This window comes from Cebus imitator, unplaced genomic scaffold (assembly GCF_001604975.1).
Source record: "Cebus imitator isolate Cc_AM_T3 unplaced genomic scaffold, Cebus_imitator-1.0 Scaffold409, whole genome shotgun sequence".
NCBI lineage: Eukaryota > Metazoa > Chordata > Mammalia > Primates > Cebidae > Cebus > Cebus imitator.
Genome location: NW_016107724.1, coordinates 1163086 through 1182754, shown reverse-complemented (window position 1 = coordinate 1182754; position 19669 = coordinate 1163086). Strand labels below are relative to the sequence as shown.

Sequence of the window (19669 nt, the reverse complement as noted above, 5' to 3'; positions counted from 1 at the left end):
ACACTCACTTCACCAGATATTAAGGTAAAACAAACTAAAAGCATGAAATATCCTTCAAATATCAGATGCTTGTTGTTCATTAAATGTGTATTTAACAATGTATTCATTCAACTAATATTTGTCACAAGGCATTAGTCATTCCCCTTATCTGTACTTGAAGAGTCAGAGAGTTATAGAAAAAAAAAAAAAAAAAAAAAAAAAAAAAAAAAAAAAAAAAAAAAAAAAAAGAAAAACTAAAAGATGAATATAACAAAAATAATAACTAGAACAACTTTTCAAAACATAGTATAAGATATAAATAGAAACAGTAGAAAGTTAAGTTGGAGCATGAAGCTGAAGTGTGGAGTTTTTAATAGTTATCTCTGTACTTGTTTGTTCACACAGTCGATGTTATTGCATTGTAAACCCATTTTTTTGTTGTTGTTGCTGTTGCTGTTTTGAGATGGAGTCTCACTCTGTCTCCCAGTCTGAAGTGCAGTGTCTCGGCTCACTGCAACCTTCGCCTCCCAGGTTCAAGCAATTCTCTTGCCTCAGCCTCCTGAGTAGCTGGGATTACAGGTGTGCTCCACCACGCCCAGCTAATTTTTGTATTTTTAGTAGAGAGGAGGTTTCACCACGTTGGGGTCGGGCTGGTCTCCAATTCCTGACTTTGTGATCCACCCGCCTCGGTCTCCCCAAATACTGAGATTGTAGGCATGAGTCACTGTGCCTGGCCTTAAACCCATTGTTTTAAAAAATGGGTTATAAGTTACTACTTGTAAGTCTCATGGTAACCTAATATCAAAAAATCCACTGCAGATGCAGAAAAATAAAAAGCCAGAAATCAGAATATCATACCCACCTGAGAAAATTACCGGCGTACGTGCGCGCGCGCGCACACACACACACACACACACACACACACACACACACACAATCAGCAAGGGAGGAAAGAAGGAAAAAAACAATCAGCAAACAAAATGGTGGGAGTAAGTCCTTACTTTTTAATGATATCATTGAATGTAAATAAAATAAACTCTTTAATTAAAAGTCATAGAGTGGCTGAATAGATTTAAAAAATGATCTAATAACTGTTTCCTACAAGAAACAGACTTCACCTGTAAAACCAAATATGGATTGAAAATAAAGGGATGGAAAAAGATATTCCTTGCAAATGGAAACAAGAAAAAAGCAGGACTAGCTTATATCAGAAAAAAGTAGATTTCAAGACAAAAAATACGGAAACACATAAAGAAGGTCATTATATAATGATAATGAGGTCAATTCAGGAAGAGGATAAAACAATTGTAAATATGTATGCACCCAATACAAGAGCACCCAGATTTAAAAGTAAATATTATTAGAGCTAAAGAGAGAGATTGACTCTAATACAATAATTCTTGTAGACTTTAGCATCCCACTTTCAGCATTGGACAGATCACTCAGACAGAAAATCAACAAATATTGGACTTAATCTGGACAACAGTCCAAATGAACCTAACAGATATTTACAGAACTTTTTCATCCAAAGGATTCAGAATATATATTATTCTCCTTGTACGTTAGGCCACAGAACAAGTCTTAAACTTTTGTGTAAATAAAATAATATCAATTATCTTCTTTGGTCACAATAGAATAAAACTAGAAATCAATAACAAGAGGAATTTTAGAAACTGTACAAACACATGGAATTAAAATATGCTTCTGAGTGATCAGTGGGTCAATGAAGAAATTAAGAAAAAAAATTAATTTTTTTTTAAACAAATGAACATGGAAACACAGCATACTGCAACCTATGAGCTATACTGACAGCAGTTCTAAGAGGGAAGTTTATAGTTATAAGCACCTATATCAAAAAAGAAGAAATACTTTAAATAAAAAAACCCAACAATGCATTTTAAAGAACTAGAAAGCAAGAGCAAACAAAATGAAAATTAGTAGAATAATATAAATAATACAAATCAATAAACCTTTAGCCAGACTAAGAAAAACAGAGAGAAAGCCCATATCAATAAACTCAGAGATGAAACAGAAGACATTATAACTGATACTACATAAATTTAAAGGATAATTAGAGGCCATTATGAGCAACTAACTACCAATAAATTAGAAAACCTAGGAAAAATAGATAAATTTTGAGACACATACAATCTATCAAGCTTGAACCATGAAGAAATGTAAAATCTGAACAGACCAATAATAAGTAATGAGATCAAAGCTGTAATAAAACATCTCCAAGCAAAGAAAAGCCCAGGACCCAATGGCTTCACTGCTGAATTTCAGCCAACATTTAAAGAATGAATACCAATCCTCCATAACTATTCTGAAAAATGGAGGAGAAAATACTTCCAAAGTCATTTTATGAGGCCAATATTACCCTGATACCAAAACGAAACAAAGACCCATCCAAAAAGAAAGCTCATCATTTACAAAATACCAAGTCAAAATGGATTAGACTTAAATCTAAGACCTAACTATCAAATTCCTAAAATAAAACACTGAAGAAATTCTCCAGGACAGTGGACTAGGCAAGGATTTCTTGATTAATACCCCTAAAGCACAGTCAACCAAAGCAAAATTGGATAGAGGGGATGATATCAAGTTAAAAAAGCCTTTGCAAAACAAAGGAAACAATACAGTGAAGAGAAACTCACAGAATGGGAGAAAATTTTTGAAAATTATCCATTGAACAAGGAATTAACATCAGAATATATAAGGAGCTCAAACAATTCCATAGGAAAAATGTTTAACTGCAATTTTAAAATGGCCAAAAAATCTGAATAGACATTTCTCTAAAGAATACATACAAATGAGCAACACATATATCAAAATGTTCTCAGCATCACTAATCATCAGAGGAATGCGAATCAAAACTACAGTGAGATATTATCTAATTCCTGTTAAAATTTTTTTTGTTTGTTTGGACTTTAGGTTGGGGCAGGCAAAATAACAAATGCTTGGGAGGATGTGAAAAGAATGGAACCTCCATAAACTGTTGGTGGGAATGTAAATTAGTGTAACTATTATGCAGTACAGCTTGGAGGTTCTTCACAAAACTAAAACTAGACATACCATTTGATCCAGCAATCCCACTGCTAGATATATTCCCAAAAGAAAGGAAATTAGTATATTGAAGAGGTATCTGCACTCCCATGTTTATTGTAGCACTATTCATAGCACTCAAGATTGGCAAGTAATCCAAATGTCTATCAACAGATGAATGGATTAAGAAACTGTGATACATATACACAATGAATACTATTCAGCCATAAAAAAAGAATTAGATGCTATCATTTGGAATGACATGGATGGAGCTGGAGGTCATTATGTTAGGTGAAATATGCCAAGGAAAGTGAGACAAATTTCACGTGTTCTTATTTATTTATGGGAGCTAAATATAACAATAATTAAACTCATGGAAATAGAGAACAAATTAATATACAGTGCTTAGAAAGTCCTTCTTGCAAGATTAGCCACTGGTTGGTATCTAAGAACTTGACTGACTGGTAACGGGAGTCCTACATGCATATAAAGATGTCCATAAATGATAAGATTGGCTCACTGTCCCTAAGTAGCTTGTACAAACAATATTTGTACAATATTGTTTTTGTTGAATATCTGATTTCTTCTGGGAGTTTAGAATTTTGGCATACCCTAGGCACAGGGTTCCTACATGATAAGCCCCCAGTAAAATCCTTTGGTGCTGAGTTGCTAATGGCCTTTACTGGGCAGAAACATCACATACATGTCCCGTATTTATATTGCTGGAAGAGAAGAGTGTGATCTCTGTTGAATTCTGTGTCTTCTTACAATCTTTGAATGTAGGGGTAGTCTTAGGGATCATCGACACACTCTGCAACTGCTAAGTCAATAGAAAGATGTGTAGGTGAAGCTGTGTATTTCTGGTCTAGTCCTAATTAGCCTAACATGTTTCCCTTTCTCTTCCTGTAGAACATTCACCCTAGGGGAAGCCAGCTACCATACAACAAGTCTAATTATTCAAAACCAGTACACTGTAAAAAAGCTCAAGCTAGTCCACGGAGAGACTGAGGAAAGAAGGAGACAGAAGTAGAAGCACAGCAGTGAGAGAGACAGAGAAAGAGAGAAACGCCAATCGGTAACAAGTAGTTCCAGCCCAGCACCAGACATGTGAATAAAGGAATTATCCTGGGAGTCTGTCTCACTTGAGCCTTCAGTTGACCCCATTCTCAGCATCAGTCTGACTGTACTCACTTGAATACCTCACACAAGAACGGCCCAGATGAGCCCAGTCAACCTACAGAGTCATAAACAACAGTATTAAATTACTATTTCAGGCTGACAGGATTTGAGATGATTTATCACATGGAAATATATGACTGAAACTATCATTTCATATTACATTAATCAAAAATAATTGCTTTAAATGTAGTATAAATAATAGATCCCTCTTAAAATGTATTCCCTTTAGAGAACCACATTGATGCCATGTTTATTTAATTTTTTTTATAACATACATTGATTACTTAAATACAAAACAATTGTAGGGTTTTATATTCAAAATTCATCAGCCATATCTCTAAATATTTATTATTTTTTGCCTGCTTATTTCTTCTATGTATTAATGAATCATATTTCTATACCATAATTATTGATCTATCAGTATCTACCCAAATTATGTTGTTTATTTTTATGTGCGTGCTTTCAGTTATCTGACATATAAAATATATATATTACCAGAAATTAGTATTACTTGTAGGATTGAATGTTAGCCCTTGCAAAACCAACATCATCTGCCATTTCACAATTACTGCCTCACTACTAACACAATTAAGCCAACCAAATAAGACTTCACTTATCTCTGTATCATGTTACTCATTTATTTGTTAGCTAAAGGGTAAAAACAGAAAAACATCAAAAAATTAGTATCAGAAATTATCTTTGACTTGTTCTTTTAGGATATTCTATGTATGATATATTAACAAATCCTGCTGACCCAACATTCAAGATGTATTCAATATTCAATCAATTCTTATCCCCTCATCTTTTAAAACTCCCGTTTAAGCCATCATAATCTCTCAACTATAGGAGCCTTGACTTCCTTCTTCTGCCATGTCCAGTAATACCTATATCTACACAGAAACCAAAGCAGTAGTTTAATAATAGTCTGATTATGTCATTCTTTAAAAAAAAAAAAAACACTCCAATGGTTTCTCATCACATGTGAAATAAGATCTTAAGTCTTTACCATGACATACTAGACCTTTTATGATAAGATTTATCTATGACCTAAACTCATATTACTTTTCTCTTCATTCATTCCTCTCTAACCACAATATCATACCATTCATGAAAAGATCAAGTATTCTTTTGCTTTTACAGTTGTTATTCTTGGGTTTCCATAAAATATGAGTGGCTGTCTCCCTTTCTTCATTATGTTCTCTACTAAAATGTTCCATAATCAAAGTGGCCATCCTTGGCCATCCTTTTTGAAACACCAACACACTCCAGTGCCACTTTCTATCCTTCATATTCTGCTTTACTTTTCATTGTAACATTTATCACCCTACCTTACATTTTATATATTTATTTGCTGGTTGTCTATTTCTTCTCCCAAGAACCCAAATACCATTAATGCAGTGATTTAATGTGTGTTACTTACACTGAAGTACCAATGCCTTAGAATATTACCAAGAACATGGTAGGTACTTGATAAATTGATTCATCAATAAATCATTGAAGGAGTATGTGGTCTGGTAAAAAATGTGGACTCTTCCAGGGACATATTAAAAAAAGCTATTTCTAATACTAAGAGAGATCATTACATTCAATAAATTAAAAGCAACAATAAAAACTCTCACATACACACAAAAAAATAAGTCTACACAGAATATACAACAGATGATGTGAATGTCATGCCACAATTTGATCTCTGTCTTTTAGAGTCTCCAAATGTGTTCTTTTACATAATAATATAGTTAGACGAAATAAATTGAAACGACTCATGTTGATGTTATCGCATATAAACAAATAAAACAGCAGCAGAGCTTTGTTCATGTTGAGTTTTTCCTCAGTATTCCAAAGTGTTTGAATAATGTTCCTTCACTGGAAGGTATGCTTTCAGGAGGTTACCAGGTTATGTTACTGTGGAGAATTGGATAATAAAAGAAAAAGTTGCCATGGTATATTCCTGATAAAAAGATACTATGTATCCTTATTGTTACAGAAACTATTATGTATTTTATTCCAAGTAGTGTTTCATTATATTTACCAGTTTTCCCTCAAGACAAATTCATTACATTTACTCCTTCTCAAAATTAACGAACATTTCTATTAATCATTTTTCATAAGAGGAATATGACATATGAGCTCAATGGGAATAAATGTTAAACTTGAATCTTCATCAAAGTAAATAATTTATGTTTAAAATATATCTTTCATATTTGAAAATAAAGTAGAAGGGGTAAGGTGGCAAGATTTCTGCCTTGCAGTATTTATGATTTTCTTGGTTGAACTTGGAGATCTTGCATCTATAAAAATAATCAACACCTACATATGGCTTAATATGTACTATTTTAGACACTTTTTATTAACTTGCTCAACCTCATAATAACCTAATGAAGAAATAGTTGCTATTGTTATTTTATAAATAAGAAATTGTGACACAAAATAACTGGCTCAAGGTCACATAGCCATGAAGGTGGCAGAACTGGGGTTTGATCCTCCCAAGCAGTCTCCTAATTAGACTACATTGCTTCTAATACTCCCAATTCTCTTTCCTGCTTTATTAAAAATGAATATTGTGTTAACAATAGAAATAGGTGGATCATTACAGAAACTACAGAATATTTTTTCTTAAAATAGTATGATCCATCCAGAGTTGAAGACTGTTAATTCTATATTTGCTATATTTTTTTGCTATACACCCTATTTTATACAATAGGGAGCAAACTGTGTGTTACTACACATTATTAATTCCTGAATCCAGACTCTATGGTCAAGTAGAGTTAAGTATCGTTTTTGTTGTTTAACATACCAGTATTCCATGGTAGAATACATTAAAAAAAATAATAGAGGTGAGATCTCCTCATGTTGCTAAGGCTGGGCTCAAATTACTGAGCTCAGGCAAATCTCCTGCCTCGGCTTCTCTAACTGCTGTCATTAGAGAGGTATACCACTGCACCCAGCGTATAAAAAAACATTTCAAGACAATTTATTTCTCTATTTCTCTTCCTCCTTTCTATTCTCTGCTTAAGTAAAGTGGCTCTGTGCATACAAACGTTAGGTTCATGTCATGGCAGAATAATCTACAGATGCAATTCTATTCCTAAAATGTACATCAAAGAGTTTTTTTTTTTCTTCTTCTTCTTGTTTTTTTCTGTGCCCTGGCTGATTTAAGGAGAAAAGGAACATCTCTGATAGAAACCTGGGGAGAGTTTCTTTAGACTAAAGAGTAATAACTAGAAATGAGGGAAAGGATTCAGAGAACCTTGGATTTCCTAAGAAGAAAGAGACCCAGGAAAGAGCCAAGTGCCACACTGTCAGTTCCTCCAGAATATGGCCTTACGTCAGAGAGGACGGTGCCATTGTACATTCTAGGCACTGTGACACTCAATCCCACTAGGTATTCCAGGAATGCAAACATCCCAGGGAAGCAGTAGTCAGTGGGCCAAGAAATGCAATGAATTACATTTGTTTTTACACTTTGACCGAGGACTGGTGACTGGAGGGATTCCTCATTGCCTTTGTGCACTTTTGAAGCACAAAAGTTTTCAGCAGCTGAACTACAGAACAATAGAATAGAATGTTTTTCCTTTCCTGTGGAATTTATCACAGGACAAATGTAATGCAGTACAGTAGGATAAGATGATTTCCTAAAATATCTAATCGAAAAATATTACTTAAGCATGAAAAGAGACTAAAATGTAGCCATCATGCTTCATCATTGAAGTATAAATACATTTAAAAACTGATGAACATGATCAGCAAAAAGAACATGGCTTGTGATAGAATGTACTTTTATGAGGGGTGGTCAAGAACAATGAGCCAGCTTTAGCTTCAAGAGTGTTAGTTCCAGGAATGGATTGAGGCTGCTAATAATTGCATATGTACAAAAGGGTCATCCTACTAAAGAAGAGTAAACTGTAGTGGCTTGAAGGCATCTTTGGTGTGGAGCATTCTACCAAGGCTAACAGAGGGAGATGGAAGGCAGATGAGATGGGAAGTGATTAAGTGTTTGCAAGAAATCAGGGAGAATGCCAGAGGGAAAAGATAAAAAAAGATAGAATGAACAGATTAAAATTAACAACATCAATTTTGTTCAGGTCTAGTCCTCAGAAAACTATAGAAAACTTAATGGTTAAGTTTTTGTGTGTGTGTGTTTCATCAGAGTAATGTCTCACTTGAATGATCTTGAACTATCATGATTCTGTTATAGATGTCTGATAACATATTGTTCCTACTTATGCAAAATTGGTTATCCTTTGGCTCTTATATAATGATATAGTGGCATGAGTCAGGCCATATGTGTGTATAGTTAATGTAATGCTGAATATTCTATTAAAAAACAACAAAAACTAGAGGTTATACATTTGCCTTTTGCTTCCAAATGTATGCATAACAATAGTTTATAAAGGTAAAATAAGTTGGCAGTTCTTAAAATGAAACTTTTTAGAATCAAGCATCCTAGAAACTCCTCAGTACCAAGAGACTGCCCAAGAAATCTGGGGTTTATTATATGTAGTATATATGCAAGACTGTGAATTATTCACTATCTTCTATGAAGAAATACAAACACATTCATTGCTTGGCTTGAATATAGAGGGATGGTGATGATTGTGGTGACTGGGAGTTCATGTGCCCTGTCTAGATGGAGAAATCCTTCTCATTTCTTGTCAAATAGTTCTATTTACAATGAGATGCGAAAAGTGTCTGGATTTTTCAATTGTTTAAGAAAAATTGGATGAATTTTTGTGTGAAATGTCCTCAGTTTTGAAAGGCTAGCTACACCATGGCTGGAGTGCAGTGGTGTGATCTGGGATCATTGCAAACTCCGCCTACTGGGTTAAAGCCATTCTCCTACCTCAGTCTCCCGAGTAGCTAAGATTATAGGTGTGCAACACCACGCCCAGCTAATTTTTATATTTTTAGTAGAGATGGCGTTTCACCATGTTGGCTAGGCTGGTCTCAAACTCCTGACCTCGTGATCTGCTTGCCTTGGCCTCCCAAAGTGCTGGGATACAGGCATGAGCCACCGCACCTGGCCAGCAATGGTTTTAAACAGTAAATACGAGTCTAGCATGAACTGAATCACACTGTGGGGAAATAGAGAAATGAGTACTGTATGTGGGGCTTAGACCATCTTTCAGGGCAGATTGTTTTTATTTAATTGAAAGAATGGGCTCCAATACTAACAAAGTTGAAAAATGCTGACATATTAGAAAAAAAATAAACACTCAATTGCAAACAAGACTGAATTGCCATTTTAAATTCATGTATCTCTAAAGTTTAACCTACCTTGTGATAGTCCCTAGGATGCCCTCTTGTTTTCTTCTATACCTAATTTAATAGATTTTACTATGGTACATCTCTTCTTAACAATAGCCAATTTCTCATCTAATATTCAAGAACAAAGGCATGGATATTAGTGGGAAAGTATTAATTTTTTTTATTAAAATGTTACCATTTGTCTTCATTTTAAATGATGTGGCTGAAATCAGCTTAATCTGAACGTCATTCTAAAGGTAATGCTTAAAGAAAACCATGTACCTTGACAAACATACCAGCCAGAACAAGGTATCTGCCTCCAACTGATCTGAGTCCTTCCAAAACTGACCAAGAAAGTGGAGGAAATACCTTTCTTCTAGTAATCTAATTATTTCTGAGAAGAAAAAGTAAAATCAAGTCCCTCAACCAGCCACCGATATTAGAAGAAGCTTTGCTCTTCTAATATTAGGGTGGATTGCTATGGGGTTGGGTGGTGAAATAACTGTATCTTCGAAAAAGTAAGCTAAGAGGTTAAGAGGATTACTCTTATATTAACATGAAAGATTATGTTACATTCATAGAGAATAGGCAAAGAAGACAACCTTTATTTTCCAGTTACCTAGCTATTCAAATATTATTTTAATCAAAGTTTTAGACATATGAATTATAATATCAGACTTTTTCAGAATATAGTTACAAGAAAACTTAAATGTTTTCTATGTGTTATATAATTCTCAACATATCCTTGAAATTATAGGTCTATATATTTTGTGTTTAAATTAAATAAGTATTACATTACTCATTACTCATTTACAGTGACAATTTATAAACTAAAAATGAAAGAAGCAAATAAAGTTTTTTCATAATTTTGAATTTTAAATTTAGATACTTGTAAATTCTAATGTGATAATTTCATAGGTGATTAAATCTTTTGAAAATATATAGGTAATATTCCTTTCACAGAACGAATAAATTGAAAGTCACTGTAACTTTGTTGGCCATTGAAAGCCAATATTATATGTTATAAGCACTTGGAAGTTTTAGTTTCTTATAAAATCATTTACATTCACTCCCAAACTATTGATCTCTCAGAACTAGTTAGAGAAACTAATTAAAATAGTTATATTTATATTAGCTTTATGTCAGCAGATTCTAAAATATGTCTAGCTATTTTTAACCTCTGTTAAAAAATACATTAATTTTCAAAGACTGTAATCATTGTCAATATATTAAAAAGAGAAAATGGTTTCTGGAGAAGTTTTGAAAATTCAATTAAAATCTTGTTAAAAAAATGCTTCTTCAGTAAATTTGTTCCATATACCATAAAATGGTAACATTAAACTTTGTAGCATTAGTATTTTCCTAATCTGTATAATAACAAAGGAAATATTTCTCAATAAATAATGTAATCAGAATATTGTTCAGTATTTAACAATTAGCAGGTATAGAAAGGGCCTTCTAACAAATATTTGACCCTTACTAAGCAAAAAAGTATCCATAATTAGAAAACTAAATACTCTCATTGGAATTCATAGCCTTCTATAATTATTATTTCAACATGACAGCAATATTGAGTATATGGAAATCCATGTCAACCACTGTACTAGGTTTAAGCAATATTATATTGAAATCAGTGCACTTAAGTACATTATCCCAACATTTTATAAAAAAAAGCATCTTTTTCCTCATGCTCTTAAGAATTGTTTTTATTTATAATAAGCCTAATAATATCTAAACATCCCTGGAACAAACATAAAATATTTGATCTACAGGATTTGGCTTAAATAGAAACATCTAATTTTAAGAGGCAAAACAAGACTTCATATTTGTCATATATATAGCATCCCAAACTGAAAAAAATGCCATCAGTCATATCACATACTTATTTGCATATTTACTTGAATATTTATCAAATATAATGTTTGGAGGAATGATTCCATATTTCAACTCCTGAGTTTGACTCTTATCTTACAAGTATTACATCATTAATTATTAGCAACCTAAAATTGCTAATGAAAATTTAACCACTAGATGAGGGCTAAATGTTTCCTTCTACTCCTATGATTTATATTAATATAATATAAACAAAAGATTTAAAACCTCCCATTCACAAGAATGAACCGATTACAATAAAACACCACCATTTACATGTAAGACAAACAATTGTCCCATAAAGTAGTAATTTTCATTTCAAACCTTTACCTTTAGTTAGCAATAGAATGACAATAGAACACAAAGAAAATGATTTTAAGATTTGAAATCAGACCCTTGAAGATTAAAGCAGTTCACCATCTACACATAAATTATTTATTAACTATCCTAAAATGTTGATAAATAATGCTTTCTTGTTTGTTTTTTACCTTGAAAGGCACTGGCTCTTCAGTAAGAGGACTAACAGGAAGTGATGTGGTACTGCTTGCTGGACTCATGTCTGCACTCTGCAAGGACAGTGAAATTGAATAAATAAAGATTATTTTGTAGTCACTTTGACAACTCATAATTCAGAAAAAAGAAATAAATAATTAAAATAAGTAAATAAGGAAAATATGAAAGTAGAAAAAATCATATTAATGTAGATTTAATCATAATTATATAATAAATCATTCCTTATATAGAGATGATTATCTGGGAAATTAGTCAAATTATCTCTCCCCAGGTACCTTTTAAAGTGCATTTTATCAAATATAATGGCCATTTTTTCTGTGCTAGGGTGATATTTATTATTATCATTGCTTAATTTATATTTTTACAATTTAAAAAATTAAACTATATCTGTAATAATTCATTATGTTGCTATTTCAATATAGTCAGATTGATTTTCAAACATGCATTACAGTTTTTCATCTATAAAGATTTAAATCATTGCAACCATTTTTTTCGTTATGTAAACCAATCTGCTATAATACACAATTACAAACTGAAAAAATATTAAAAATTTTAAATTCCTAAATTCATGGTCCCTGACATTTTACCTTTCTTTTATTCTGCTAAACAAAAATATAATGATAAAATATTTACACAAACGTAAGAGAATGCCTGTAATATTGGTAATGGCTGTTTTTCTGGTCTTTTAAGAATATAACCAATTAAAAGTTATTTAATGAAAGATTAGCCTAAAAAAGAGATATCAGTTAGAAGTTCATCATTAATTTACTTTTCTAAAAGCAAGGAAAAGATACTAACAATAGGTAGCAACAAAATTTATTTTATTATATTCTTAATGCAGTCTCTCAGAGGAACTCTCCCATATGCAAATAAAACGAAAGAAAATAAAACATTAAAAAGAATATACACCTACATTTTTCAGCCTTGTCTCTAAAGGTATGTGCAAACACACAGAAATTTTGCAATGCAGATTAAAGCGAAATAATGAATACACCTCAAGTGACATAAGGATATAAGTAGACAAGTTTGACTAGCTTAAGTTTCAACAAAAGAACATGTTCAAGAATAGATGCTACAACCGCTACATATTCTTAGAGACTTTCCATTCAAAGATTATTTTCAATTCACGTATTCAAATGTGAAATAAACTGAACACATTTTAAATATCCATTAAGTTGGGAATACTTCTGACTCCCTAGTCCAGAAACCAAGGATAAGAACTATCGACACAGGAACCAAGATATTCAGTATAATGTTAATTTAACACATACAACACCTGTTTTGGAAATTCATACAAGGCAGTGCAATTTACTCAAGTAAAAATTTCTAAAGAAGGAAATTATGTAAAAATTGAACAATAATCTACTAAAGGAAGTAGGAAAATACATGCACCAGATAATTGAGGTGAATTAGTCTCTGACTCTAATTTCAAAATTTATCCGGAGTTGTACGTAATTTATTTGATCAAAACCAGGAAATATGATGAATGGCTGACTCTTACTCTCTGAATATATGACATAATAGAGAAACAAGGCTAGTCTTGCTAACTAATTTACCACAGGATGTTAACATATGAAATGAATGAAGCTTTATGATGAAAAACAGAGGGAAAAAAAGCCTCTTGAGGTACTTCTCTTACTGTTGGATTTCTCAGAAGAATTTAAGCAAGTGATAGAACATAATTTGTACATAGTTGAATTATCTGATATTTATCTGTAGTATAAACAGCCTGCATAGCTTATTAAAGTTGCCATGTATGTACCTTTGCAACAATCCTGCATGTTCTTTACATGTACCCCAGGATTTAAAATGCAATTATATGTACACACACACACACACACACACACACACACACACACATATATATTTGGAACTATTGAGAAGGGATGATTTTATTTTGCAACATGAGGAAGACATGAGTTTTGGGGGGCCAGAGGAGGAATGCTATAGTTTGGATGTTTGTCTCTCCAAATCACATGCTGAAATTTGATACCAGTGTTAGAGGTGAGACCTAATGGCAGGTGTTTGTGTCATGGGGTGGATGTATGAATAGATTAATACCCTCCCACGGTGGGAGACATTAATAAATTCTTACTCTGTTGGTTCTTGTAAAAATAAATAAATAAATAAATAAATAAATAATATATTTAGGAGACATAGATGACATTCATTTGTAAAAATTAAAACGCCTATATCAGTCTTGCTATTGAAGGTTTTAATTTTCATAAGAACATAAATGCAAAGTCAAGGTTCATGGTAAACTTCTTTAAATATTGAGATCTCCCATAACTTTCCAGAAATTAATGTATAATTCAAAGGACAGTAAAAAATGGACTCCAAATTTTACATCGTGTAACACAGATTCTTTAAACGACATTCTAAGAGAAAACTGTGTTCTAGCTATAATTTTCAAATCCATCTTATAGTGTGACACTTTAATTCTACTGTTCTTAGGAAATCTTGAGATAAATATTATTAAAAAAAAATCAATCTCATATGGCAACATCTGATAAACTGCACTTAGTTATCAAGTTGGGAAATACATGAATGAAGTATTTTCATGTTTATCCTATGGTTTTCCCGTTCGTTTTTCAGTAATCTATAATTTAGGTATCATTCAATTTGCTTATTCTTTTAGATAAAATACTATTGTAAATCTTATAGAGATAAGTCTTATCCATATTTCATATTTTAATCCAATTACTCTTTCATTCATTGATAGCAATACTGATACAATTTAATATCTAAATGAAATAATAAGTTATATTTGATGTTTTTAAAAGCTAACAGTTTTTGTTAATCAATAGCTTTCTTCATAAAATGTCCTGCTAGATTTATGGTTTCATCCACTTTTGATATATTGCAGAGATTTTGCAAGTGATAGGTTCACAATAATGTGAAAGTGAATCCTACGGGAAAATAGAAGAACTATTTTTTTTAAAACTGAAGCAAATCTCTCAACAGAACAAATCTCCTATCTTCTTCTCATGAAACATTTGCTTTGTTTTGTTTTGTTTTTATATCCATTGGAGACACTCTAGACATCCTTGTCATGAAAAGCCGATTTTACCAAGTGTTCTTAACCTGGTTTTCGGGTTCTAAGTCCAATTGATAAACTGTTTCTTTCAAACACAAGAATAGACAAATAATATGAACCTAACATTTTACCTACCATTAAAATGTTGTTTTGCCCAAATTGGCCACCTCTTTTCTATTTCTATTTAATGTAAATATGTTCTCTTTCATTTTTCTCCAAATTGGGCTTAAAATTAAGTGTGATCTTGAGGTTCAGTGATCCCTAGACATGTATTTACTGAGCATATCAGAGATGTTCTGATTAATGTCCCTCCTTTTTCTGAATATTGTTCTCTACAATTCTTTCTACTTGTCTAATTTTTAAAAAAACCCTTTCACTTCTTTGTTGCTGCTGTTTTTAGAAGACGATTCCCTTACCAAGTGATTTGATCTCTCATCTCCAGCTGATCCTTTTCTAAAACAACTTTATTGAAATATAACATACCTACAGTATAATGAAGTTTTGGGGTGTAAAACTAGATGAGGTTTGACAAATGTATCCATATATGTAACAACCACCAATATCAAGATACAGAATATTTTCATTACCTCAGAATGTTCCCTCATGTGTCTCTGTGTCAACTATTCCCTATCCCTGCTGCCAGGGAACAATGGTGTGCTTTCTTTTACTAGTTTGCTTTGGGCTGCTCTAGAATTTCGTATAAATAGAAATGTATAGCATGAACTCTTTGGGGTCTTCCTTCTTTCACTCAGCAAAATGATTCTGAAATTCATTATGTCATATTGGTACATATTTCAGTAGTCTGTCCTTTCAAAATGTTGTATAGTATTTCATGGTAGACCAAAATTTGCTTATCCACTCACTTATTGATGAGAGCTGCTTCCTGTTTGGGGCTCTAAGGAAAATCCATTCTGAACATTCATGTATATATCTTTTAATGGATGTGTGTTTTATATTTAGTAATTACTTAACAATGAAATCTCTGGGTCTTGTGGCAAATTTATATCCTGTATTATATAAACTTTATAAGAAACTGACAACTGTCTTCCAAAAGGATTGTAATATTTTGCACTTCCACTTGCAGGATATCTTGCAAACAATGGTGTTACCAGTCTTTTTAAAAAAATTAGGCACTTTGTGGGTGTGCAGTGGTACCTCATTGTGGTTTTAACTTTCTCTTCCATGGGTTACTAAGGATGTTAAGTATCATTTCATGTGCCAATTAACCATTAGTATATCTCATTTGCAAAGAGTATTCAAATATTTTGCCAATATTTATCATTGGATTATTGGATACAAATCATTTGTCATATATGTTTATTATAATTATATTACCCAGCTTGGGGCTTATCTTTTTATTTTTTTAACCATATATTCAAAAGAGCCAAAGTTTTCTGAACTACATTTTTAGCTTGCTTTTTATGGTACATGCTTTTGGTGTTTTACCTAATAAATACTGGCCTACCAATCACATTCTCAAAGGTTCTCTCTTATGTTTTCTTCTACTAACCTTTCACTTCAATACATATAGGCAAAAGATAGCAGAATCAGAGATTTATTATTTGAAGATGCTTTTCCAGTTTCTTCATATACAATAAACATTAAATAAGCCTTATACCATACATATTCTAGCACAAGATTTTCACAGGTTAATTTGAATTTTAGCAAGCAACCTCAGATATTTTAGTCAATCTTTCTCATTATATGAAAGTCTTATATTTACTGTCTTCACTATAATTATAATAAATAAAAATATAGATTTATTATTTGTAGATATGTCTAAGGGAGGTTAGGAACATTTTGCTACAGTACTGAAAATTTTAAAGTAATATTCAAGACTCTCATCAGAATGGGTTATTACAGAATTTCCTAGGAAGATGATGAGCAGGAGAGAAGTGAAGTATTTAGTTGAGGAGGACAATAGAAATACCAAGAGAGGCAATGTTTCTATTATCTCAGGGACTGGTTCTCTTACCACTGGACTCATCTTTGGCCCTGAGAAAAAGAAGGAGCAAGCAAACATAAAAAGAGCTATTTTAAACAAAATCCCAAGAGACAGATGAGAAATAATACCCTCTTCAAAATTTTCAATGGAATAAACTCTGATCTAAGTACACAGAGGTATCCTGCAAATGCCATGCCACCTTGTCATATTCAAATCTGCAAGACAATGTTGGTGAAGAGCAGCTATCAACAGGATAAATGAAAATGACACCACACTAACAGAAAACAATGGCAGGAGGGGGACTAGAACTTCTTGGCTCCTAGGAGATGGCTCTTTAAAACATATGAATAATCAGGGACAATTTATCAGAAACTGAAAAAAGAAGGTAAGTGATCTCATTGAAATTTTCAAACTCATGTATCTTTGTACGAAGTTAAAGTTACTTAATATAAGTCATTGTTGATGAGAAAAAATAAGTATACAAAGTTTATTAACAACAAGAAAAAAACCCAGGTGAAAAGTAAGACTTGCAAATCATAAGAGTTGGTCTCACCCCAAAATAAATAATGAGCATGAAAGAAAATATTTTTTGTTATACTAATACCACGTTTTTTTCTCAAGTTAAATTCAGACAAAAAATTTGGGAAATGTTATACCATTTGTTACTATAAACAATTATCTAAATGTTTAGTTTGAAAATCTTATCCTCAGTGGACACTGCTTTAGTGTCATTGGGCAAAGTACATAGCTGAGAGCTTTGAAACTCAATATTTTGTCACTAAAAAAAACAGAGAAATTGAAGAATAAGAGGCATCATTAATAATCAGAAAATAAAGTTGATATTTTTAGTGTTACATCTTCTCTTAACTGCTACGATTATACTTATTATTGATAAATACAAATGTGTACTCATTTTAATAGCACTGAAAAACATAGTATTCTCTTCTTCATTTTGATGTGAAGAAATGAAGAACTCTCCATTGATTCACAAACCATTTGTCACTTGGTACTATCAATGTTCTGTGTATATAATTTCCAAGTCAGCCATATGTATCATAACAACATAGCATTTAAAATTTAAATTTACTTTTGAAATATAATGAACCAATTCATAAACTATGGAGTTAATTTTAATCCATGAAAATGAGATAATTTTTTACAAGTATTATATTTTATTATATAAGCCTTATTATGTTTTTCTTCTGATTCTGAGGAAAATGCATTAATTTTATTAAATAAAGTATCCTTACTAACGCCCAGTGCCTAGATCTTGGTTTGTTTCTAACAGGGCTCCTAAGAGAAATGGATGACTCCAAGTCCAGGATGGGGCCAGAAATGTACGAGATGTACAAGATAATTCTGTAGCATCTTGTTGTATCATGAAGAAAGGAATTACTCAAAAAACAAAAGAACAGGGGTATACCAAAGAGACAAAGAACCAAGAAATCAACACGAAAGAGCTTCCAAATGCCAAAGCTGGAACAATTTGAACAACAGAAATAACATACTACAGAGTATAACTCAAAGTGTTAAAAAAAATGAGCAAATAAATCAGGAGAAGGGGCTTTTTTTCAGAAAAATTTCAAATAAATGAGCAAACAAATCAAGAGATGAGACAAATTTTTTTTCAAAAGAATTCCAAATAATTTATGGAGATACTTCTCTTTAAGAGATGAGATTTAACACCCCATTCCCACCCCCAGGCTCCATTCAATGACTTTCTTCCAAAGTGTAATGTATGAAAAAAAGCAAAATGTAATTTCACAGTGGAGAAACCCAGCACACACTACCTCAGCCAGGTGATCAGGGGTAGCATCATGTAGACAGCATGTACCCCTGATATAATGTGAAGACAGGGATCCTTCACATCTGTGGTCTTCCACCCTCAAACCAATGGCCACAGCCTAATCATGAGAAAAATATCAGACAAATCTAAATTGAGGAATGTTCTGCAAAAAGCTTAACCAGTGCTTAACAAGAAAAGTGTGAGAAACTGTCACTAAGAAGGCATGGTGACCAACAATAATGAAGCAGTGGTTTTCAGCCTTTTTGGCACCAGGGACCAGGTTCGTGGAAGACAATTTTTCCATGGACTGGGGTGTGAGAAGATGGTTTCAGGATGATTCAAGTGTGTTACAATTACTGTGCACTTTATTTCTATTATTACATTGTAACATATAATGAAATAATTATAAAACTCCCCATAATGTAGAATCAGTAGGAGCCCTCAGCTTGTTTTCCCGTAACTAGATGGTCCCATCTGGGGAGGGATGGGAAAGAGTGACACATCATCAGGCATTACAATCTCATAAGGAGCACTCAAAGCAGTTCACAATAGGGTTAGAGTTCCTAAGGGAGTCTAATGCCACAGCTGATCTGACATGTGGAGCTCAGTAGTTGGTAATGCCAATGATATGGAGCAGCTGTAAGTAGAGCTGAAGCTTAGCTCACTCACCCTCCTGCTCACCTCCTGCTGTGGGGCTCGGTTCCAACAGGCCAGTAACCACTACCAGTCCATGGCCAGGAGGCTGGGGACCCTGTAATAAAGTACCCTGAATGTGGCCTGGGAATAACAAGAAGGACATTAAGGAAAACTGTCAAAATCCAAATATATTGACCAGTTGAGTTAATAGCAATGTACCAACTTTTTTTTTTTTTTTTTTTTAGGAGGAGTCTCGCTCTGTTGCCAGGCTGGAGTGAAGTGGGGCAATCTTGGCTCATTGCAACCTCTGCCTCCCAGGTTCACGTGATTCTCCTACCTCGGCCTCCCGAGTAGCTGGAACGACAGGCGAGTGCCACCATGCCCAGCTAACTTTTGTATTGGCTAGGATGGTCTTGATATCTTGACCTCGTGATCT

At 32.9% G+C, this 19669-nt stretch overlaps 1 protein-coding gene across 2 annotated transcripts in view; it reads right to left on the bottom strand.

Moving 5' to 3' along the window:
- Positions 1-19669, bottom strand: part of CCSER1 (coiled-coil serine rich protein 1) — a 764265-nt gene that overhangs the window by 204781 nt on the left and 539815 nt on the right. For both annotated transcript variants that reach the window (XM_017509178.2, XM_037731578.1), the window contains exon 7: positions 11805-11882. In XM_017509178.2, the coding sequence (XP_017364667.1) occupies positions 11805-11882 (78 nt within the window). The remainder of the gene's footprint in view (positions 1-11804; positions 11883-19669) is intronic.